Source organism: Drosophila sechellia, chromosome 3R (assembly GCF_004382195.2).
Source record: "Drosophila sechellia strain sech25 chromosome 3R, ASM438219v1, whole genome shotgun sequence".
Lineage (NCBI taxonomy): Eukaryota > Metazoa > Arthropoda > Insecta > Diptera > Drosophilidae > Drosophila > Drosophila sechellia.
Window position 1 is genome coordinate 15,178,892 of NC_045952.1, and position 22,388 is coordinate 15,201,279.

The 22,388-nt window shown below is 41.1% G+C and overlaps 5 protein-coding genes across 6 annotated transcripts; 3 read left to right on the forward strand and 2 right to left on the reverse strand.

The window, feature by feature from the left end:
- The first annotated feature begins 507 nt into the window (after positions 1-507).
- On the forward strand, positions 508-6,407 carry LOC6606534 (neuropeptide CCHamide-2). 2 transcript variants are annotated; one of them, XM_032722088.1, is made up of 4 exons: positions 508-629; positions 3,702-3,782; positions 5,315-5,562; positions 5,855-6,407. In XM_032722088.1, the coding sequence occupies exons 2-4, from the start codon at positions 3,707-3,709 to the stop codon at positions 5,939-5,941; spliced, it is 411 nt and encodes a 136-aa protein (XP_032577979.1). In that variant the 5' UTR covers positions 508-629; positions 3,702-3,706; the 3' UTR covers positions 5,942-6,407. The 2 variants fall into 2 exon arrangements, with proteins under 2 accessions (XP_032577979.1, XP_002031335.1); XM_002031299.2 differs by lacking the exon at positions 508-629 and adding an exon at positions 2,542-2,813.
- A 449-nt stretch (positions 6,408-6,856) lies between these two features.
- On the forward strand, positions 6,857-9,926 carry LOC6606535 (WD repeat-containing protein 36). The gene is made up of 3 exons (XM_002031300.2): positions 6,857-8,125; positions 8,189-8,620; positions 8,680-9,926. The coding sequence occupies exons 1-3, from the start codon at positions 6,967-6,969 to the stop codon at positions 9,855-9,857; spliced, it is 2,769 nt and encodes a 922-aa protein (XP_002031336.1). The 5' UTR covers positions 6,857-6,966; the 3' UTR covers positions 9,858-9,926.
- A 327-nt stretch (positions 9,927-10,253) lies between these two features.
- Positions 10,254-13,351, reverse strand: LOC6606536 (dnaJ homolog subfamily A member 4). Its single transcript, XM_032720726.1, has 3 exons — positions 13,201-13,351; positions 10,934-12,049; positions 10,254-10,874 (listed from the first exon to the last, which is right to left on the reverse strand). The coding sequence occupies exons 2-3, from the start codon at positions 12,032-12,034 to the stop codon at positions 10,764-10,766; spliced, it is 1,212 nt and encodes a 403-aa protein (XP_032576617.1). The 5' UTR covers positions 12,035-12,049; positions 13,201-13,351; the 3' UTR covers positions 10,254-10,763.
- A 328-nt stretch (positions 13,352-13,679) lies between these two features.
- On the forward strand, positions 13,680-14,161 carry LOC6606537 (28S ribosomal protein S21, mitochondrial). Its single transcript, XM_002031302.2, has 2 exons — positions 13,680-13,928; positions 13,988-14,161. Exons 1-2 carry the CDS (start codon positions 13,782-13,784, stop codon positions 14,102-14,104), a joined length of 264 nt encoding a protein of 87 aa, XP_002031338.1. The 5' UTR covers positions 13,680-13,781; the 3' UTR covers positions 14,105-14,161.
- A 256-nt stretch (positions 14,162-14,417) lies between these two features.
- Positions 14,418-14,865, reverse strand: LOC116801414 (the record flags this gene model as incomplete). The annotated part of the gene is given in 3 exon segments (XM_032720727.1): positions 14,418-14,479; positions 14,482-14,754; positions 14,811-14,865. Coding segments are annotated over 3 exon segments (390 nt in total), but the record flags the coding sequence as incomplete, so codon positions are not given.
- Between the last annotated feature and the right edge of the window lie 7,523 nt (positions 14,866-22,388).

Below are 22,388 nucleotides of genomic sequence, written 5' to 3' on the forward strand. Positions count from 1 at the left end.
GTTCTGAGCGGCTTTCGCGCACCTAAGAGTGGTAGATGGAGGTCAAAGTGCCGCCGGAGGAGCTCGAGTGCACTGCGTCCAATCGGCGATATTTTGGCAACTACGTCAGCAGGCACTCGTGACTGCCAATGATGGCCATTCATATTCATTCATATCCGCTGGCCCCGGCAATGTCGAGCAAATAAATCTGAGCGCGCTGCTAATTTGACGTTCCCCGGAGCGACCTTAGCACCCCCGCTCCTCCTATTTGCTCGACTTTTGCACCCACGCACAATGCGAATTTTCGAGCGACCAAAAATAATGCTGCATACTTCTGGGCAAAGGCGCTTCGTGTACCGCTCGGCTTTTGGCTCGTCTCCGATTGGCTGGCTGGCTGTGGCCCACACACACACTCGCACTCTCACCCACACTGGCACTCGCACCCGCACACACACACACACGCAGTTGCGAGGCCATGTTGCAGCTATAAATCGAGCCGACTTTCCTTTGGCGGCACCAAAAGAACTCCGGCTTGCAATCAAACAGCAGCAGCAGCAGACCAGCGAAACCATCCGGCAAGGACGAGGACGAGGACCAGGACGAAAGACAAGAACATTTGTTTCGGACAGCAGCCCACCAGCCAAGTGCAAGTAAGTGCGCCCTCTGTTGGCCAGAAGGCATCAAAATTCAAAGTGGTTAAAAAGGACTAAAATACAGGTGAAATTTTGGTCAGAAGCAATCGGGCCAGTTGTTAAGTGATTGTGATTAAGAGTCTTTAAAAACCAAAACAATTTTGCTCTGCTAAGAGTTAAAGTATGAAAAATCTTATAATTAAAGCTATTAATTGTATAAAATATTTATTAAATTCGGAGAAATTCAATGTAATCAGTACCAGTACATTAAAGTTTACAGCCCTCTTTCGTTAGCAATTGTTTACGTTAATTGTTGGCCGATAGTCTTGGTCAACTAATTTCTCGATGCCCCAGAGGATGGTTGCTACTTTGTCCGTTCCTGTTTATTTGCCTAATTTAATTGAATCAAATTTGATTTGGAGCCATAATTATGAGTATTTGAGTCGCGGCGGTTGGGGGTTTTCCACTTCCTTATCCGCTTTGATTTATTTTTTATTACTCCCACTTAAACGCTACTGGCAACTCGCTGCCAGAGTTGAAACTTCAAGCAAAGTTGAAGATATTAAAATTCAAGACATTCTGGCCAGCAGCCGTATAAATCATGCATTATCCAAAGCGCACGAAAACAGACAGATGAAAATGTTTAGCCAACTTGTTGCCGTTGGAAGACAGAACTTCCTGGCCAAGTTTAACTCGATTTAAGCGACTTCCCTTTCCCAGGCGAACATTTAACATTAAGAAGCTGCAAAGGGAAATATAAAATGATAATGCCTTGTCGCAAAGGATTTGAAAAGTGAGGACTAATTTTCAAAGGTATTTAGAATAATTTATTCGGAGTGTGAGCAGACGACAGTTTTAATTAGCCCATTTCAACTTGATGTTGCAGTCGACCTACCCTAAGCCTAACTTTCCACAAGACAACTTGTAGTTTGTAACTTTCAACTTGGCTAAATCGCGGAAAACCGCTCAAACTCTTGACCTGACTTGTTGCCGCATTTAATTTGCTTTTGCCGGCGACTCTGTCTCTTTCCACTCGACTTGGTGTTCCTAATCGTGTGCCGATTGTTCTGAATCTCTTTATCGCGGCGAGAACAATCTGAACTGATCCGATTTGAAACGATTTGTGCCAAAGGCACGCTTCCATTGGATGACCTGGTTTGCAGCTGTTTGTTTTGTCTTTTTGCCTGAATTATCAGTCCGTGATTAGAGAATTTCACACGGAAACTGTGCTCCCGGCTGCTGCTGAACTTTGGGCTATACTAATAATCTATAAGATATAGTTAATATTAGGTGATAAAGGAACTACTTCCTAGCTGGCATCCTTATTTTCTATTATCCTTACACTTCATATTAAATAGTGACAAGCAGGTAGTTTGAAATATATTTAGATTGCCAATTAGCACCAACTTTTGCAAAGTGAATTTAATATTTGAGGGAACAGCAGCACCTGTGGAAAGTTTTCGAAACGCACGATTTACGGCGCTGGGAACGGGTATTAGTGACAGAGTTGTGGCAGCAACAGCTCATTAAGGCATTATTATCACAACTAAATAGCTGGGAAAATTGATAAGCCCAAGGGTCGAGTGGTCGAGGCACGGCCCTGTGCCTTGGTAAACAATAATCATTATATATTTTTCGTGTAATGAGAGCGCTGTTATTGTTTTCGCACGGCGTGGGTGCATTTATTGTGTTGATTTTTACTGGTCCGCCACTGGCGCTCCACATATTAATTTTCACTTATCGGCCTGCCATAAATTTAGCACCGACCGTCCAGTGGCTGAAAATAGTCCGGGGATCCGAGGGGCGATTGGAAATGGGAAAAGTGTGGGAGTGAGTGCGCGTGACACGGATTGAGCGGAGATTACGGAAAAGATCGCGGTTTATCAGCGGGCCGGGATTTCGATGTGCCATATAGATCCGGCGGCTCTATGGAACGGCCTCAGTCGCTGGCGGGAGCTTGAAAATGTGAAATCGCGCTCAGGGATTCGGCCGGTGGAATTGCCATATCAAGCTGGACTATTGGCAAGCACATCCGCCACAACCATATCTGTGATCTGTGATTATATATAGTAGCCATCTAACGAGGGAAAGCTAAGCATTTTAAACTTTAATACTGATAGTCGTCGATGTAACAAGCAAAAAACAAAGAAAACTGCCGTATAAATCTCACAAAGCCCAGATCGGCTAATCAGTCTGATTGAGGTGAGTTATTCAAGCTGCAGTTGAAGGCGACACGCGACCAGGTGCGGTGCTTAATAATAAGAAGAGAGCTGCGGCAACGGGGCGTATGATTGATGGGCAATTGCGCCATTAGTGGTTATACCTTTTAATATATCTCAACAAAGTGTTTGAAACGTTTAAGATAAATTAAAATCAATTTTTGAAATCATTTTTACTAATTTACTCACAAAATGTTTGACTTCGGCGTTTGAAAGAATCTTAAAAAGAGTAAATAATCCTTAAACATATTCAAAGTGCTCAGGTTTATTTTTGGCCAACATATATGTCAATTGATTCACTTTTGAAATTATTACCAATTTTACAAACAACCTACTCAGTACGCTTAATTACGCACACATGGCGTATGATTGATGGGCTAAAGAGCATCAGCTGTTGTCAAATTTTAATCGGTTTAATTTTGGCCCTAGGCTCACATACAAAATGAAATGTTGTAGGAAATGCTTACTGCTCCCAGCCAATTAAATGACTTATCTTTTATCTATGAATAGTCTTGGCAAACCCATCCGCAGGATAATGAACTCTTAGAACATTCAGAGCACGTAATAAACAAATGTTTGTGGAACTTCCACCTTTTGGCCTCAAGTCACACACATACGCCCAGACTGATTGTCTTTGCGTTTTGCGTGGGCGTTACATAAATCATAGTTCAAAAGTTTTTGCGGCCCAGGATTAGCTTCTTAACTGCATGTGAACTCTAGGATTCGAATTCGATTCCAACTCGCTCGTCGCGTTGTGCTCGGATTTCCTAATTAGTGTAATGCCCCGCGGTGAAGGGTCGCATTGTCATCGCCAGACTGCCGGATTTCAACAGGTGCTCATCCCTTTGCCCTTTGCTCTTCTTCCCACCAGGTATCATGAAATCCACCATTTCTTTGCTACTGGTCGTCATCTGCACCGTGGTCCTGGCCGCGCAACAGAGCCAAGCGAAAAGTGAGTACAGAATTAATTAATTATACATTTTTAAGGCTTCTCTTATGTTATTTAAATGTCTTGATCCTTGGTAACTTTTAAGTGCATATTGCCACACGTGTTCCTCCGGTTCCTCTTTAATCTCGATGCCTACCCTTAAAGTTTTCCCACCGCAGTATGCAGGTGAATTTGCCATGAAATATTCATTAAATTGCTGTGAGAAAAACAAAGTCATAACTGGGTGCCGATATCCACACATTCACCACCCATCGAGCTGCATCAATTGTTGCAGTTTAATGCAACGCAAACAAAACCGGCGTCTTTGTTTTCCCAGCTGTGGATACGTTAAAGGGCAACAACAAGGCTGTCCTCCACAGCGACGTGAAAATGGGAAAATGGGTAAAGTGGGGGCCATTTCCGTTTCCCTAGCAAGCTGCAACTATCTCGAAGACACGAGTCAGAAGCGACAACGTTTTCCTTAAAATTATTAATAGTGAATGCGAATGTCAAGTGACTTCTAGGCAGCCGCTGCCATTCAGAGCCCATCTGTTCTCCCATTCAGTAGTCAATTACCACAAGTTTTGGATTTGATTGCCTCTGAAACGGCATTTAAGATGTTGGCAAGCTAACTTGTTTAGAGCTCCCAAGCGATTACTAAGTCAGGATTGCTAGAATTACACAGATACCGTGTAAGCTTACTAGATTCATTCAAGAGAGCAGCTTTAAATGCCTATTTAATTACCTTATTTTTGACACTACATCCTCACTGAAATATTTCACTATTTAAAGAAAACTCAACCCCTTTAAATTTTTAAACTAAATAAGTAGAAAGTAATTTGGGATCTTTGAAGCTGAACGAATTAATATTCCCATTGCTGGCAGTCACCGGAATTCGATTGAGTGCCATTTGAGTAGCCAAAGTCCCATCAGCTTGGTGGTGTCCCCCTCCTCTATTTAAATCCGGCGTATGTCAAGGACAACTCCCAAGTGTGCAGCACGAAAATTTATGTTCGCCCGTGTGGGCGGAAATTCAAAGAAACAGTAGAAAGTCAAAAGTTTGTTCACACACAGCCAGACAGGCAAACAAACGAAACTGAGCCGTGCCGTCGTGGGGTCAAATGGTTATCGCCGGATGTCTCTCTTGAGCTTTGGGCAGCGATTAAAGATTTTGGCAGTAACGAAATCCAAAGGAGCAAGTCTATCTACCCAGTAAGGGGGAAAGTATTTTGGGGCGGTGCGTTGGGAAATGCACACACATCGGTGGAAAGTTAAAGTGATGTGGGAAATGTGAGGATGTTCCCAGTATTGATTAGGCTTCAGCTAAGGACATTTTCCATTTATGGCTTGTCTTGCTATCTGCATTTCAAATTGGCAATTAATAAGTGTCGATTACAAATGTAAATCAGATCGGATTTTTGGCTTGTTAATGTATTTATTAATGTATATTGTTAGTAATACAATTTCTAATTTAAATTTATTTTATTTAAGCTTGTGCTCTTTAAGTGCTTTTAAATTAGGTTGACACTGGCTGACATATTTTCAATCTTTTGCAGAGGGATGCCAGGCCTACGGTCATGTGTGCTACGGTGGTCATGGCAAGCGCTCTCTGAGCACCGGATCCGGGTCTGGAACGGGAGTGGGCGGAGGAATGGGCGAGGCAGCCTCCGGGGGGCAGGAACCGGACTATGTGCGTCCGAATGGCCTACTGCCCATGATGGCGCCAAATGAACAAGTGCCGCCCGAGGGCGACTTTAATGACTATCCCGCCCGTCAGGTGCTTTACAAAATCATGAGATCATGGGTAAGTGACCTTTACACTCCGCTCTATATTTGGCAGCACTTGAAGATGAAAGTAATCAGTTAAACACTCGTGATTGATTTAAATTACCCAGATTAAAACCAACTTAAATAGTGCAGATTTATTTGGATGTATTGCGCATACTTTTTACGCGGCTTTTAATAAGATTTAAAACCATAGTTGTTCAGTGATAAAAATATAAATTAGTTTGGGGATTTCTGGTTGAATGACTCGATTTGAATAGGATTGACCTTAACCCTTAACCCTTTTTACTAACGACTGTTTCCCCTTTTAGTTTAACCGACCTCGCCGACCCGCCTCTCGTCTGGGTGAACTGGATTATCCCTTGGCTAATTCCGCCGAATTGAATGGCGTGAACTAAGGGCGGAAAAGTTATCAATACAGAAATTTCCACAACGTACAGTAAAAACCGGAAATAAGCCTCAAGAACAAGAGCAACAACAGCAAGAGCTACAGCAACAGCAACAACAACAACATCAGCGACAACACATGAATTACTTATGAATGTTAATTACTTTCGCAACTTGTATAAAATGTTTGATAAATGTCTACACATACCAAGCAGTCAATTTTTATGCTAATTGCATAAGCATCGAACACATTAAAAAACCCAACTGAAATTTTTAGGGGCTGGTAAGGATTTCAGTGTCAAAAAAAAAGGAGCAGACGAGGAAAAATAAATCGAAGAAAACGGCAAAGACAGCGTGTTTCACTATGTTAAATACATACGTATATTTTATTTATGTTTATTTACGAGGAAAGCGAAAGACTATATGTAGTTGTAATTTTATTTAACATACAAAATATATACATATTAACTTTGTAAACTGTGTATGTTAATCTTTATAGGTGTATATGTATATTATGGCTGCGCAACACTAACAAATTGTTCACAACAGTTTTATTTATAATGAGATGCTTGGTTAAATAAATAATAAAATGTGCTACAAGAGCATCAAAATTGAACGATTGCGGTTTCTTTGGATAATCTTATAGATTTTCAATTGCAATGGGTCGAAAATCTAAATCATCAGATTTATAAATATTCTATTATCTTCCTTATAGTTCCAATTAATAAACTTGCTTAAAAGCGCATACATAAATATGTTGTAACTTTAAGCTTGAAGATTTTCGGGATAAATAAAAACCGTTATTTCATTTTTGAATGCATTTTTGGCGCCAAATTGGAATAAAATACGAATACCCCACTAAAAGAGCTTAGTATTTAATTTGGTATATTTTACCATGGTTAGGTGCATTGTGTTAAAACTTCGGTCACACTTCGCCACACGTGTTTCGGTAAACATTTTCGGCATGTTGCAGAAATCGTGAATTTTAGCTATAAAAATCGGGGAAAAGACATAAAGAGACATTTCGGACAGTAAAATGACGCACCTGCGGTCAGAGGTTAAGCCAGGGTCGGAGGAGCGGAAGTCTGTGTTCAAGGATAGCAGCTGCATCTTCCGTCGGAATCGAGCCCTCGGCTATGTGAGCAACCAGGTTCCAGCAGTCACCCGCTACGTGCAGCGTCGTCGGGACACTTTGCTGATCACCTGCATCGGCAGATCCTTCCAGGTGTACACCGCCAACCACTTTCGACTGCTGCACGTGAGCGGCTTGCATCCGGACGAGATTACGGCTATGGCCACCGATCGACTGCACACGTACACGGCGAGCAACAAGTGCATCTACGCCTGGCGGGCGGGCAAACACATCCGGCACGTGTACCGTGGCCACCAGAAAGATGTCCACCTCCTGCTGCCTTTTGGTTCCAGTTTGATAGCCATCGATAGGCAGAACGTGTTAAAAGTGTGGAATATTTCCACCGAGGATGTCTATTTGGAAGTTCCCTTCCGGTCCGAGGAGTTCCAGATCACAGCGGTAACCCATCCGCCCACGTACATCAACAAGATAGTACTAGGCTCCCAGCAGGGCCAACTGAAGATCTTGAACATAAAGAAGAACAGTGTGGTGTGCACTTTGAGTCACCACCACAGCAGGATCACCTGCATTGAACCGTCTCCTGCTTTGGATGTCGTGGCCGTGGGACACGGGGATGGCACTATTATTCTGCTTAACCTTAAGTTTGACGAGGTGCTAATGAGCTTCCAGCAGGATTGGGGTCAGGTCACCAACCTCTCGTTCCGTACCGACGGCCCACCAATCCTTGTGTCCGCCTGTAGCAATGGTTACATGGCCTTCTGGAACCTGGAGGAGCGCAAGTTAGCCGGTCAGCTGCAAGCCCACGAGGAGTCGGTGACCACGGCCATTTGTCTGCCCAGCGAGCCCGTAGTTTTCACCACTTCACCAGACAACTCCATGAGGATGTTTGTTTTCGATATGCCAGATGGTGGTGCCAGACAGCTGAGGATCCGCGAGGGACACACAAAGCCGCCGTTTTGTATCCGCTACCACGGCAGCTCGGGCGTATCCATTCTCTCTTCGGGCGAGGACAGCACCATGAGAGTCTTCTCAACCATTTCCGAATCGCTAAACAAGAGCATGGGCAGAGCAACCTACAATCCAAAAGCCACAAAGAAGAAGAGTAAGTGTTTTGGCCCTTATTGCTCCGTTTAAAGTAATTTTAATATGGAACTCTTCTTTGCAGATCGCTTCGAGCACGATAAATATGGAATGCCACCCATACTGGAGTTCACATCGGATACGACTCGCGAAAAGGAGTGGGATAACATCGCTGCTATCCATGCGGGTGTTATTCAGACGACAACCTGGTCGTTTGGCAAGAACCGTATGGGCGAGCACCGCCTGGTCCCGAAACAGTTTCAGAACACCAACCGTACCAACTTCCAGAGCGAGCCCACATGCGTTGTGCTGACGCACTGCGGCAACTTTGTGATCATCGGCTATAGCAGTGGCGACATTGAGCGCTTTAATATCCAGTCTGGATTCCATCGGGCTAGCTATGGCTCTCCAGCGCACAAGATGGCAGTACGCGGCTTGGCCAGCGACAATCTTAACCAAACCGTCATCTCCGGCTGTTCGGAAGGTCTGCTCAAGTTCTGGTCATTCAAAGGAAAGGGTAAGGAATTGGCTCCCCATAAGTTAATAAAACATATGTAATATCATACCGTCCTTTAGTTGACAAACCCTTGGCGACTCTACGCCTGGCAGATGGAATCGCCCTGATACGACAGCACCGAGAGAGCTCCATGCTGGCCATTGGTCTGGAAACATTCAAGATCTTTGTGGTGGACATGCACACGAGGGTCATTGTTCGCAAGTTTGTCGGTCACACAGCCAAGCTGAATGACCTCACTTTCAGTCCGGACAGTCGCTGGCTGATCACCGCCGCCATGGATTCCACGATCAAGGTGTGGGACATACCTTCCTCCTACATGGTGGATCACTTCCGCGTCGAGGCGCCATGTGTATCGTTAAGTATGTCGCCGAATGGCGACTTTCTGGCCACCGCACATGTTGGCCTTTTGGGCATTTACCTGTGGGCCAACAAGACGTTGTTTAATCAGGTTTCCCTGCGCTCCATCGATCCTTTCGAGCCGGCTCCCTACGTGGGATTGCCCACGAATGTGTGCGATGCCATGGAACTGGAAGATGGCATAAAGGAGCTAGAGATTGACGAAGAGGACGAGTCAAAACTCGGCGAGCTAGTTGACACCAAGTACGAAACTCCAACGCAGCTGTCCGAGGAACTGATTACGCTATCTGGGTTGGCTGCATCCCGTTGGCAGAATCTATTGGATTTGGAGCTCATCAAGCAACGCAACAAGCCCAAGGCACCACCAAAAGCTCCCAAACAGGCTCCCTTCTTCCTGCCCACGGTTTCGGGACTGGAACTGCGCTTCGATGTGCAGAACGGTCAGAAGGAGGAGGATGAATCCCGAATTCGGAACGCTTCTACTCTCAACAATCTAACTGCCTTCGGCCAGTTACTGGAGGAAACTGCTGACACCCTGGACTTCGCACCGGCTGTGGCGCACTTGACCCAACTAGGACCCTCAATGGTTGACTTTGAGATCAAATCTCTGCACCCGGAGGCTGGAGGAACACTCCTTGCCATGCAGCAGTTCCTCAAACTCGTTAAGTTTATGTTTGGAACCAATCTTAACTTTGAGCTGGCTCAATCGTATCTGAGCGTCTTCCTGCGATCCCATGGTCTCGGCTTGACGGAGTCCCTGGATTTGGTAAAGGAGCTGCGCAGTGTGTCTGAGGTGCAGCAGAAGGCTTGGCATCGTGTGGAGGAGAAGCTCATCTATGGAACTGGAGTTGTGGCCGCTCTCCGAAACTTTGCGCACTAGTTTCCAGATTATGTTGTAGTTCATTTTGAAATTTTGTAAATAAATTTACAAAACATTTTACATTTTGAATTTGCTTTTGATGTTAATCCTTGCGGCAAGCAGTTCCGCAGTTCCTTATAATCCTTAACAACTACCTATCCTAAACGATTTAATGGCCTTAAAATATATATCCCAAACTATCCTTATCTTCCTGTTTATCTTTTAATAATCCCAGATAGCATTTTAAATAATGACCTCAAGACGAAACTAATCACGTCAGGTACTTAACGCTGCCATATGCCTGATATCTCCAATTGGCATTAGTATGATGATTCACACCCGCTGCAGATTATGGAATCAAAAGATAGCCGGAGGAAGGCAAGTTAGACGACGATGGGAAGAAGAATATATGCAGCATTTGGGTTGAAATTGTGTATTAATTATTTATTAGTTATATCCGTTTAAACTAACGCTTTTATTTATGCTGGAATTAAATAACTTAAACTTGTTCCTAGACGTGTTCGCTGGCGCGGACTTTAGATACGGTTCTAGTGGCGGCTGATTTCAATTTCAGTTTAGTTTAGTTTCAGTTTCCGTTTTCGATTCTTTGACAATCCAACGCAACATAAACGTAAAGAAAAATGTTGGTTTACAAACAACCACGCGTTATAGACATAGTGCATATATCTGATAAGTTTCTTTGATTTATACCTAAATATCGTAGCTTGCATGAAATAACTTTAGATCTCTCGATTGGTTGGGTCTCCTAGTGTGAATTGGATGGTGGTTTAGGGTGCTTTTGGGAGTTCTTCGGCCTTTGCAAGCGCAATTACAGTGTTCCGGGAGCTGGTTTACATATTATTACGGCTTGTTGGTTGGGGTATTATTTGGGCTGTGTGTCCGTGGATGCAACACGCAGGGGGGCGCTTAACTCGATGTGCACTGCTGGACGCGTGGGCCATCCTGATAGCCGCCATCGTCCTCATCGTAGGCCATGCGCTGGTGTTGCTGGCGACGTTGCTTGGGATCAAAGTCCTCCTGCGAAAGATAAACAAATCGATGAATAAATTAATTATATATAATGTATTAACACTCACCAAAACCGTCTGCTCTGCATCGATTGGAATGTCAACCTCCGGCGCCGGGGGTAGGCACTGTTTAAGCGTGGGCACCACCGACGGATTGATCACTTCCGGGAAGATCACCTCGAACTGGATGATCAACGTGCCCTTCTCCATGGGGTTCTTGAAGATGGGCATACCCTCCTCGGCAATACACTTGGTCATCTCATGCCTGATAACCTCGCCGGGCTGTGTGGACACAATCAGATCGCGATCATCAAGCGTTTTAACGATTCGCTGGAATCCGCAGAGCGCTTCGACCAGTTGCAACGGCATCTTCATCATCAGATCCTGTCCGGCGTGCGCGAATGTGGAGTGCTCCTTCTCGTCCAAAAGAATAATAATATCGCCCGGCTGAGATTCCGGCTCATGATCGCCCTCTCCTGTGAACACGATCTTCTGGCCATCCCGCATTCCCTTCTCGATGTGCACTTCCAATACCTTGCGTTCGCGCACCGTTTTGCGGCCACTGCAGTTCTTGCAGCGGTCCTTCTCCTGAATTGTCTCACCAGTTCCCGAGCACTTGCGGCACACCTGCTCGATATGCTGCATGATGCCGGGGGCGATCTGCTGAACCCGGGTTTCCACACCGTTACCACGGCACTGCAAGCACTTCTCAATGCTGCCCTTCTTGCCGCCGCGACCCTCGCACTTGTCGCAGATTACGTTCTTCTGGAGCTGTAGCTTACGGGTGGCTCCATTGTACAGCTCCTCCAGCTGTACGGACATCTGGTGCACCACGTCCTTGCCACGCCTCTCGCGCCTGCGTCCACCGCCACCACCTCCGAATCCAGCGCCGAAGAACTTCTCAAAGAAGTCCATAGGATTGCGGAAGTCACCGGAATCGGCGCCGCCCTTCTTAATTGCCGCCTCGCCGCCTTCGTCGTACACCTGTCGCTTGTCCGCATCGGACAGCACCTCGTACGCCTGCGAGATGGCCTTGAATTTCTCGCCCTCATTCGGGTTCTTGTCCGGATGGTACTTGAGGGCCAGCTTCCGGTAAGCCTTCTTCAGCTCGTCGGGCGTGGCATTTGGCTTCACGCCCAGCAGATCATAGTATCCAGTCTCCTTGACCATCTTGTTTGCTGTTTACTGTGAACAGATGAAGTAATGCGTGATTACTATCTGGGAGCTAGTAAAAACAGAACGAACAGATTTGTGTATGCTCCAGGCATATATAGGTAGAAATTATGAAGTTGTATAATACCGAAAATTTTTGAAGTTTCAACCGATTTGGATGCCAGTTCTTATAAAAATGAAAATTTTTACTTTGTGGAACTGTTTCTATGGCAGCTAGTTCCCGATGGAAGTTATTATCAGTTTTGTATCTAATGACATTTCATAGTTCAAAGGGCTGATACAAACTAGTATTCAAAACATCAAAAATCAGTAACCTATATCTACCAGAAACCACTCGAGCATATGACCCTTTCTTGTTTATTGATTTCTACAGCTGTGACTTGATGCCATCACCCATTTTTTACGGTGTAAACTGAGGGACAACGGAAAAAGGTAGACATTGCCGGAAGCTAGAGCCCGGGTTTCAAGGTCGTTACGCCGCCATGTGTTCGCGAAAATAACTGCGACGTTTTCTAGTCAATTTTCTAGAACAATTTTCGTATTTCAATACGGCGAGCAGCTGACGCTCTCTTTCCCCCTTTCGACGACAACCGCCTCTCTTTCGCACGCACACATATACACAGTTTCTAGAAAATTTCGTCAGCGCACTGCAGCCCTGGTTTTGCGAACGGCGACTGCAAAGCGGAGAGGGTAATAATGAAAAAACGGGAAAAGAACGAAAAGGAGAACAAATGAAAGGAGAAAGGGCAGAGTCGAAAATAAGAATGGAAATTAATTCTAGAAGCAGCCATCGATTTAGCAGGCAAATCAATAGATATATTAATTATATTTTCACCAGTGGCTGGCACACACATGCACCAGACTTTGCGCTTGTATGCGTACCAACATGTGCCGCGCAAGACGCTGCGTCAGAATAATTCGATTGAACAAAGAAGAGAAGAAAAGCTAGAGGGCCATCGATTTTGCAAAACTAATGCCAAAAATCGAAGGCGATTCTCTGGCAAAAAACAATTATCGCTGATTACTTAACGGTAGAGATGAGAAAACCAAGCGCAAAGGAAGTGTCTACCAAGTAGACACACACATTGGCAATCGCACAATGCGAGGCGAAATGTGCAAAATCAGGTGGTAATCTTAATTAGCCCCGCGCCGCCCCAGCTCACCTTTTTTCGTGTCGTGTCGTGCCTAAAGCAAATGGTAACTTTTGCAGCCCGATTCCTGGAAGTTTCACTTTTACAACGAATTTAATTTACGTCGAATACTTTTCAACAGCTTACTATGGCCGCCACGCTAGGAAGAAAACTGGAAAGAAGTGTGACCAGAGGGACAAAAGGAAAATCACACCACAAAATTAGGGTTGCCCCGCACCTCAAAGTTGTAGCTAAGTCTAGCTATTTTCCGAAAACTGGTATTTTAGACATTTTAAATTTTGGATAATTTGATGGGATATAAAATGTATTTTTTAGACGAGTGATGTCCACCACAAAAAGCATTTTGGAAATTAAGAAATACTGTGTTGAATAAATACCTATTTTATTTATTAAATATTCTATTTCTACGCTTTAGTTGGAACTTGAGTGGTTCACAAAGTAATCTGAGTCCACGATTCTTATTAGCAATCGTTAGCCCTGGTTAGTGATAATCCTCAGCTGTTTTGCATTCCTGCAAATGGTCACACTGTTTTGAACGCTGATTATTTAATAAACATTTCGAAAACTTTATAAAATAAAACTACCTATCCGGAATGAGACACGTGCAGTTTCTGGCCCGCACCGTTCTGGTGCAAAACAATAATGTGGAGGAGGCGTGTCGTCTGTTAAATCGCGTGCTGGGAAAAGAAGAACTGCTCGACCAATTTCGCCGCACGCGATTCTACGAAAAGCCGTATCAGGTTCGACTTTAAATGACTTAACTATAGATTATTATTTAGTGACTTGGACTATTTTTTAGGTTCGTCGTCGTATCAACTTTGAGAAATGCAAAGCCATTTACAACGAGGACATGAACCGAAAAATTCAGTTCGTACTGCGCAAAAATCGCGCCGAACCTTTTCCTGGATGCAGTTAAACTAGTTTTTGTGGCAATAAAATGTAGGAATTAAATAAATTGCTTATTTTCTAATAACCTTATTACAATTTAAGATTAATCAGGAAAATCCGAGAGAGTCTTTACGTTGAGTATTGTAAAATGAAAACCAATTAATTGCAATTATTGATCGCTGTCGATAAATGCACTTAACATTTTCGAGTTAATCCATTCCCAAAAGGATAAAGTTTTTGTGTGACATTCTGGCATGTAAGTTGTCTGTCCGTAGGAGATTATGCCGGCTGCATAAGTGATTGCGACATTCCCATTTATCACGGTCTTAGTCGCACGAGTGCTATGTCTTGAGAGCAAATTCATCTTCCAAAAATGGATACTTCATGCAGTGCGCTGCGGTCAGTTGTTTATTAGTGATCCACCACATCTTGGTACCAGCTTCTCGGACAAATTGTTTTTATTTCCATATAACAGCATGGCCATCCAGGGAAACTCATTCAGCGCCGGTATTTTGCACATCGTAGGTTTTATTCTTGATTGTCCACAAGTATCGTGTGGCAGATACGTTTCCCCCTTGGGGAAGCAAACTTTATTGATGCCACATCGTCCAAGACCTACCATATTTTTTTTTCTGATCCCGTGACACTTATTCTGATTCACGCATTCGAATTGACATCCTGAAAGGAGGATAGATTTTATAGTACGTAAAAAGTCTATAAAGGCTGATTGTTACCTGCACCATTTGAATAAGGCACAATAATTATTTGCAGCATAAGCAAAAAGTACCCTATAATGTGGTATCACCCAGTTGAAAGATTTATTTAATTAGCTTGAATTCACTTTTTATTTATTTGTAGGAGCAGGGAAGGTCCCGCTCCATTCGAAGTTAATTCGTCAATTGATTTGGCGATCTAAATACAATGGTTTCTTAGCCTAAGTCGAGGAGCAGCGCTGCCGGCATAGCCTGCAGCGCAGCGACGCTTATTTGCGTTTCCTACATATATATATATTGTCGCCGAGCGACGGTGCTGGAGGAGGGGTGCTATAGGCACACATATTAGCGGTCAGCGCTTGGCCAGCGTGAGTACTGCTGATCATGCAAATTTGGTACGTTGCCCTCAACATACGCTTGGGCTGAACTGTTTATGTTCACATTGCAACAGAGTGCTACAATGTGATTGTATATTATGAATACAGTGGTTAACCGATATGTGTGCATACTACATCTCCCTCCTTTTGAAAATAACGTAATATTATGAAGTTATTTTAAAGGTAGTTTATACATTATTAAAAATTGTGTTATGATTGTTTTTAAGTACATTTATGTAGTGAGAATTTTTAAGTAAAACCTCAAAAAGAAAAATATTTTTTTTTTTATTATTATTAATATTATTATTTTTATTTTTATGCCTATGTATGATCATACTATAAATATTTACGACGTCGCAATTTTTAATCTGTCTTTATGAACAGTTTGCTTTTTATTTTTATTATTAGTTATTATAATGTTATTATTTTCTCCTATTTCCGTTACTTTATACGGACCTGTATATTTGGAATCCAACTTATGACCTGTTTCGTTTTTTAATAGAACATTATCTCCTACTACTATATCTAAGTTCTTTGCTTTCTGATCATAAAGTTTCTTATTTTTCTCTTTATGTTCGTCTATCATAATTCTAGCTCTTTTATAGGCTACTTCTAATCTATATTTACTTTCCTTAGCATAATCATCTACATTATATATGGGTTCTATATTAGTTATGCTATTAAATTGATTTGGCAAGTTATTTGTTTTACCAAAGACAAGTTCGTATGGACAATAGTTATGTGCTATTGATGGGGTCGTGTTAAAACAGTATACGAAATATTTAAGCCATACGTCCCAATCAGTTTTATCAACCGATATGTATGAACGTATATATTCATTGAAAGTTCGGTGACTTCTTTCGACTGTTCCAACTGTCTGGTGATGATGTGCAGTTGATGTTATATTTTTTATTTTAAGATATTTGCACAAGTCATTTATAACTGAATTCTTATATTCTGTTCCCATGTCCGTAATGAACGTCTTCATTGGACCGTACTTTAGAATAAAAGATTCATAAATTGCTTTAGCGACAGTATTTGCACTTTTGTTTGCAACTGGTATGGCAACTAGATATTTAGTTAAATCACATATTAGTGTGATTGCATATTCATTGCCATTTCCTGATTTTGGTAGCGGACCTATAGTGTCCACTATCACCCTGTCGAAAGCTTTTATTGGGGTCTCTGTTATTGTTAAAGGAGTTATTGTATTTCTTGTCACTTTTGATTTTTGGCATTTCTGACATTTTTTAATGTACTCAGTTATATCTTTAGACATACCTTTCCAGTAATAGTATCTTTTGACCTTGGCCAAGGTTTTTGTGATGCCTGCGTGACCTCCTTGTATTGGATCGTCATGAAATGTAGACAATATAGCTTCTTTTTCTTTTAATTTTTCTATTAGGGTCACCGGGTTGAGTAGCGCTACTCTTAATGATTTTAATATTTTATTGCCCATTATTTTGAAAGTATCAATTGAAACATATTCAAAGATATTTTCCCACGGTGCCACTTTGAGTTGGCTGATTTTATTTATACCGGCTTGCATTTCAAGCCTTTGGAAAAAATGACCTAAATCAAGTATTCCATTAGTATATAAATCGCTAACATCATATCTTGCAATAATTTTCTTACCATGTTTAAAGAAACATAGCATATTTTTTATATGCAAGGTCACTACTTTACGTAATTCGTCATTTTTGATGACTTCATATACGTTGGGCTTTGAAGCTTTTTCTATAGATTGCTTAGGCAATTCTATTTCTTTATCTCCTGCGCAGGATTTTTGTCTACTTTGATATCTTGTAGTGACTTTCTTTATATTTCTGTTCATTTCTTGTAGTTCTTTGATGGTTATTCTTGATAACGCATCAGCTACATAGTTGTCTTTTCCCTTTAGATACTCAACTGTAAAATTATACTCCTCTAATTCAAGTCTCATACGAGTTAGTTTAGAGCTCGGATTTATCATAGAGAACAGGTATGTAAGTGGTCTGTGGTCTGTTTTGACAGTGAAATGTCTACCATAAATATATGGTCTGAAATGAGTTATTGCCCAATGAATTGCTGCCAATTCTTGTTCTGTTGTGCTTTTATTACTTTCACCTTTTGTAAACGCTCTTGATGCATATGCCACTGGAAGTTGGAGACCTTTTTTGCATTGAGTTAACACTGCTCCACAAGCTTGCTTACTTGCATCCGTTATTATGCAAAATTCTTTGCTGAAATTTGGGTATTGTAATAAATTGGGATTAACTAGTGCCGATTTGAGGTGTTCGAAGGCATGCTGGCATTCAGCTGTCCATTCGAATTTTACATCTTTTTTACATAATCTTGTTATGTGACGAGAATATTCGGCAAAATTTTGGATAAAACGTCTATAGTAATTGCAAAATGCAATAAATCGTCTAGCACTGTCCGCATCGTGTGGGACTGGATAATTTTTGATGACGTCATACTTTTTGTCATCTGGCAAGATTCCTTTATCTGTGCATTTGTGTCCCAAGAATGTGACTTCATGCATGAAAAATGAACATTTTTCTGGATGTAGCTTTAGGTTGTATTTCCTGCATTTCTCAAAAACATCAGTCAAGTTTTTAACCATATGTTTTTCGGAACAACCAATAACTATTAAATCATCCATATACAGGAATGCTTGAGAAGGTTCAAGTCCAGAGAAAGCTATAGTCATCATTCTCTGAAAAGAATTTGGTGCTATTTTTAGACCGAATGGTAATCGCGTGAAGCGATATGAGCCATTGCTCGTTGAAAAAGACGTTACATCTCTTGAACTTTCTTCGAGTTCAATTTGATGAAAACCTGACATTAAGTCTAGGCACGAAAAATATTTTGCTCTACCTAGTTGATCTAAAATATCATCAATTCTAGGGAGTGGGAATTTATCGGACAACAATTTTTTATTAATTTGACGATAGTCAATTACTAATCGCCATTTTTTCTTGTCAGAACCAGGAAGAGATTTCTTTGGAACTAACAAAAGTGGGCTGTTATATGGGGACACAGACGGTTCGACTATTTTGTTGTTAATTAATTTTTCTACCTGTACTTGAATTTCGTCAAGTTGACTATGAGGATTTCTATAATTTTTAATATATACTGGTTCATCATCTGTCAATCTTAGCTTTTGTTTGTAGAAATTATTTGTTGTGATTGATTCGGTTTCAAGTCCGAATACATCGCTATACTTGGTGCATAAATCTGTTAGTGTAGATTTGAATTGTGGTGGAAAATTTTTTGTTAATTGAGACATGACAGTTTTTTCTCTTGCTTCAGGATTGGTTTGAACTATGTCATAGTTCGAAAGTGATTCATATTGTAGATCTTTTATATTTACTATTTGATCTTTATTATTTGTATTCAGAAATCGGACAAATGCATTTTTGGTTGTTGCAACTGTGTTTGCAACATAAATGCCTTTTTGAATTTCCTGGTTTTTTACTAAAACACTATCTTCATTTGAGGATAGTCGTATTTTTCGGACAACCTGGGATCTTGCTGGTAGAATTATTGAGTTATTACCAGAGCTGTATGTTATTGGAACGTATATTGGGAAATTCAAATTAGTTGGTCTCATCTTGAGCCAATCTTCTGTTTGATTAAAATCTAATTGACAATTGAATTTCTTTATGAAATCAATTCCTAATATTCCATCACATGGGATTAAGAAATGTGAATCTACTATATGAAAATCGTGTGGAATTATGTAATTGCCTGTCTGTATCTCAATTGAAGTTAATCCTTTGGATTGAATTAATTCTTGTCCTATTCCTTGAATATTAATTTTATTGTTGCCTTGGATATCATTAAAGATATCAGAATTTTCTTTTAGAAGGGAAATATCTGCACCTGTGTCTATTAAAAAGACAAGTTTTTTATTTGTTTCTACATTGACAAAATTAACAAATATGTTTTGGCTAAGATTAATTGTGTGAACCTTGTGTCTATTTATTGATGAGCAGCTAAAGGGTGTTCGGAGTTTCCCGAGTTATTTTGGGCTACTCTTACATATCCCTGATTATTGTTGTTTTGGCCTCGGTTCGAGTTGCCACGGCCTCTAAAGTTTCCTCTATTATTATTGTTATTGGTATTGTTATAACGATGACCGCCTCTGTAATAAGGGCGGCCCCTTGTGTTATAACGACCGCGGTATGTACCGCGCTGAGTCTGATTTTGGTAGAACAGAACAGCGTTGGAATGTCCAGTTGCTTCTGTGCAACTGTCTATAAATTTAGATATGGCATCGTTCATACTGTTGAACGTGCCTGCTTGCATGATAACTTTAACTTTATCAATCGAGCAATTCCTCGTCATTGCTTTGACGGCTTGTGTCGTGCTATATTTGTTTGCAAGTTCTGGTTTCAAACCATCACTAATATAAGCACCTTCTAGAGCTTTTGTTAATTGCTCCACCTCTTGCGTGTAAAGGTTGGCTGTTTTGTTCTTTTGCTGCAGATTTAGTAATTTTGCAGAGAGTACCTCAACAGATTCACCCTTTACTGTTCGCGAGAGTTTATCTTTAATTTCCTGTATAGTATTTTCCGTGCTAATGAGATTCCTAGCATGGCCTTTTAGTTTGGTCTTAATGACATTGACTGCTAAAGTCTCATGTTCTCCTTTTATCGAATCTAACAAGTTCAGAGCGTCTTTGAAACTCTGTAGGTTTTCTGCTTTGCCGTCGTACTCAAATAATAGAGACGAGGCTGTTTTTAGGAAATCTACTACTGATTGTGCCATCTTGTCTACTATTTTACTTTCTGTTGGCTTATTTCTTTCCTCAGCAATTACGTCTAGTAATAGTTCAGCTGGGAAATTTAGTGTATTTGGAACAAGTACTTGTAACTTGTGCCTTTGTGACACATATAATATGTTCTCTTTTAATCGAGATATTATATCTTTTACTTGTGTCTGTTGTAACGAAGAAAATTTCGTATTGTGGTCAAGTATTATGACACGAACCTCGTTATATTTTCCTAATAGTGTCTCTAAATGTTTTATCTTTGTATCGTTACTTATTGGTGCACTCTTATTGAGGCACTTAAACGATCTATCAAAGTCTTCCCGCAGTTTCTTGATTTTAGCTATTATATTTAGCCAATCCATCAAGTTAGGAACTGGGGTTGTTAATAAAAAGATTTATTTAATAAATTTAATAAAAAGATTTATTTAATTATATTTTATATTTCATTTTATATTTTCATATTTATTTATATGTTCATATCTAGGCTTTTTTTTTTCTTTTTGAAGCTTTTGACAGGGCAGTTTTATGTTTGCTTACTTGTGTTAAATTTGGTTTTTTTTTTTTTTTTACTTTATTTATTGCCTTTCAGCTATCAAACCCTGTCCAAGTCATTAGCTCTGCTTACATATCTTTTCTTAAGGCATTTACTATGCATTTTGTATATTTTATAGCATGTATTTATCAACATAATTATTGTTATAATAATTAAACAAATTATTATGTAATCCAGGTTTAAAGGAACAACTTCGACCTTGTTGATTACATTGGCAGTGGAGTCCACTGACTTAACATCTACTAGACCCATTTTTGAAAAGATTTTTTCTCCTAATACAGTATTTTCTGAATATATTGGGTCTGGGTAAAATTTACTTATAGAATTGTCAAATGACATTTACTTATTTTGTATTTATTGATTTTGTTTTTTTTTTTTTTAATTTTAAAATATCATTTTTTTTGTTAAGACGCCTTGCGGCGGTGAGAAATTTAAAATTAATTCATCCGTATGAATTTACAGCTTTCCTACCTAAATTTTCGTTTGGCTTTACAGGCCGAACTTCTCATCGGGCAGAAAAGGTTCCGCTCAATGTTACAATTTGTTTTTATAATTATTAAAAAAAAATATGCATCGCAGTGCAATCAGAAAAAAAATTTTGCACACAGTGCTATTAAAAAAAAAATTTTTGCGCTCTTTGAAGCGCTGTCGGTTCCCTCTTGTCATTTGTTGTTGGAGATCCACCGTTGCTGTAGTGTGCGGATAGCGCACCACAGTGTGAATACTATTCCCGCGTTGACGTAGTGGGCGGGCTGCACACCACGTTATCCTGTGTCAGCTGGGCGTCGCCGGTGTTGGCACGCTGACACGCCCTCGATGACGTAGTGAGCGGGCTGCTCACCACGTTGATGATAACGTCCTCTTGTTAGTGTTGGGTGCCGGTGTTGCAATGCCTGCAAGTGCGTTCACAATGTGGTGTGAACAGGGGTCCCTCGCAGTCCTTCGGGCAGATCTTCTTAAATTCCGGAAGGCTTTTCGGCTGGGTATTTTGAATATTATTAATTTTTGGTATGCATTTTATTTCATTTACTGAGTGAGCGGGTGTGGTTGGGCTTGTTTCATTTAGAAATTTGACGTAGTGGTCTAGCTCGGCTTGTAGTTTTTGAGCTTTCGACCATACTGGCGGTGGAGTGTTCGTATATAATAGCCACTTTAGGTGCGCTATTCTCTTCTTTGCTTTATTTCGAACTCCGCCCCTGTTTTTACCCATCACACTCACACTCTACTCACTCAGATCATTGTTTCTCCGCTCCAGTTGTTCGTTGAAGTTGTTGCGTGGTCAAAAGTTTTTTTTTCTTCTGCCACAGCTTATACGTGTCCTGTCACGGTCGCCATGTGGTATCACCCAGTTGAAAGATTTATTTAATTAGCTTGAATTCACTTTTTATTTATTTGTAGGAGCAGGGAAGGTCCCGCTCCATTCGAAGTTAATTCGTCAATTGATTTGGCGATCTAAATACAATGGTTTCTTAGCCTAAGTCGAGGAGCAGCGCTGCCGGCATAGCCTGCAGCGCAGCGACGCTTATTTGCGTTTCCTACATATATATATATTGTCGCCGAGCGACGGTGCTGGAGGAGGGGTGCTATAGGCACACATATTAGCGGTCAGCGCTTGGCCAGCGTGAGTACTGCTGATCATGCAAATTTGGTACGTTGCCCTCAACATACGCTTGGGCTGAACTGTTTATGTTCACATTGCAACAGAGTGCTACAATGTGATTGTATATTATGAATACAGTGGTTAACCGATATGTGTGCATACTACAATAAGTCCGAAGAACATTTTGATCCACGAATGTTTCAAGTACAACTGTTTAAGACTGTTGCTTTCGAAGATATTTATTCTTATTTCTAACATTGTTCTGAGTAGTTTTATTCAATTTGTAATCAATTAAATTGCTCATCAAAAG

Coding starts and splice junctions, on each gene's coding strand:
- LOC6606534 (XM_032722088.1), top strand. CDS start 3,707: ATGAAATCCACCATTTCTTTGCTACTGGTCGTCATCTGCACCGTGGTC. Junction 3,783..5,314: donor GCAACAGAGCCAAGCGAAAA/GTGAGTACAGAA, acceptor AATCTTTTGCAG/AGGGATGCCAGGCCTACGGT. Junction 5,563..5,854: donor ACAAAATCATGAGATCATGG/GTAAGTGACCTT, acceptor TTCCCCTTTTAG/TTTAACCGACCTCGCCGACC.
- LOC6606535 (XM_002031300.2), top strand. CDS start 6,967: ATGACGCACCTGCGGTCAGAGGTTAAGCCAGGGTCGGAGGAGCGGAAG. Junction 8,126..8,188: donor AAAAGCCACAAAGAAGAAGA/GTAAGTGTTTTG, acceptor TCTTCTTTGCAG/ATCGCTTCGAGCACGATAAA. Junction 8,621..8,679: donor CTGGTCATTCAAAGGAAAGG/GTAAGGAATTGG, acceptor ACCGTCCTTTAG/TTGACAAACCCTTGGCGACT.
- LOC6606536 (XM_032720726.1), bottom strand. CDS start 12,034: ATGGTCAAGGAGACTGGATACTATGATCTGCTGGGCGTGAAGCCAAAT. Junction 10,875..10,933: donor ATGCAGAGCAGACGGTTTTG/GTGAGTGTTAAT, acceptor TATCTTTCGCAG/GAGGACTTTGATCCCAAGCA.
- LOC6606537 (XM_002031302.2), top strand. CDS start 13,782: ATGAGACACGTGCAGTTTCTGGCCCGCACCGTTCTGGTGCAAAACAAT. Junction 13,929..13,987: donor TCTACGAAAAGCCGTATCAG/GTTCGACTTTAA, acceptor ACTATTTTTTAG/GTTCGTCGTCGTATCAACTT.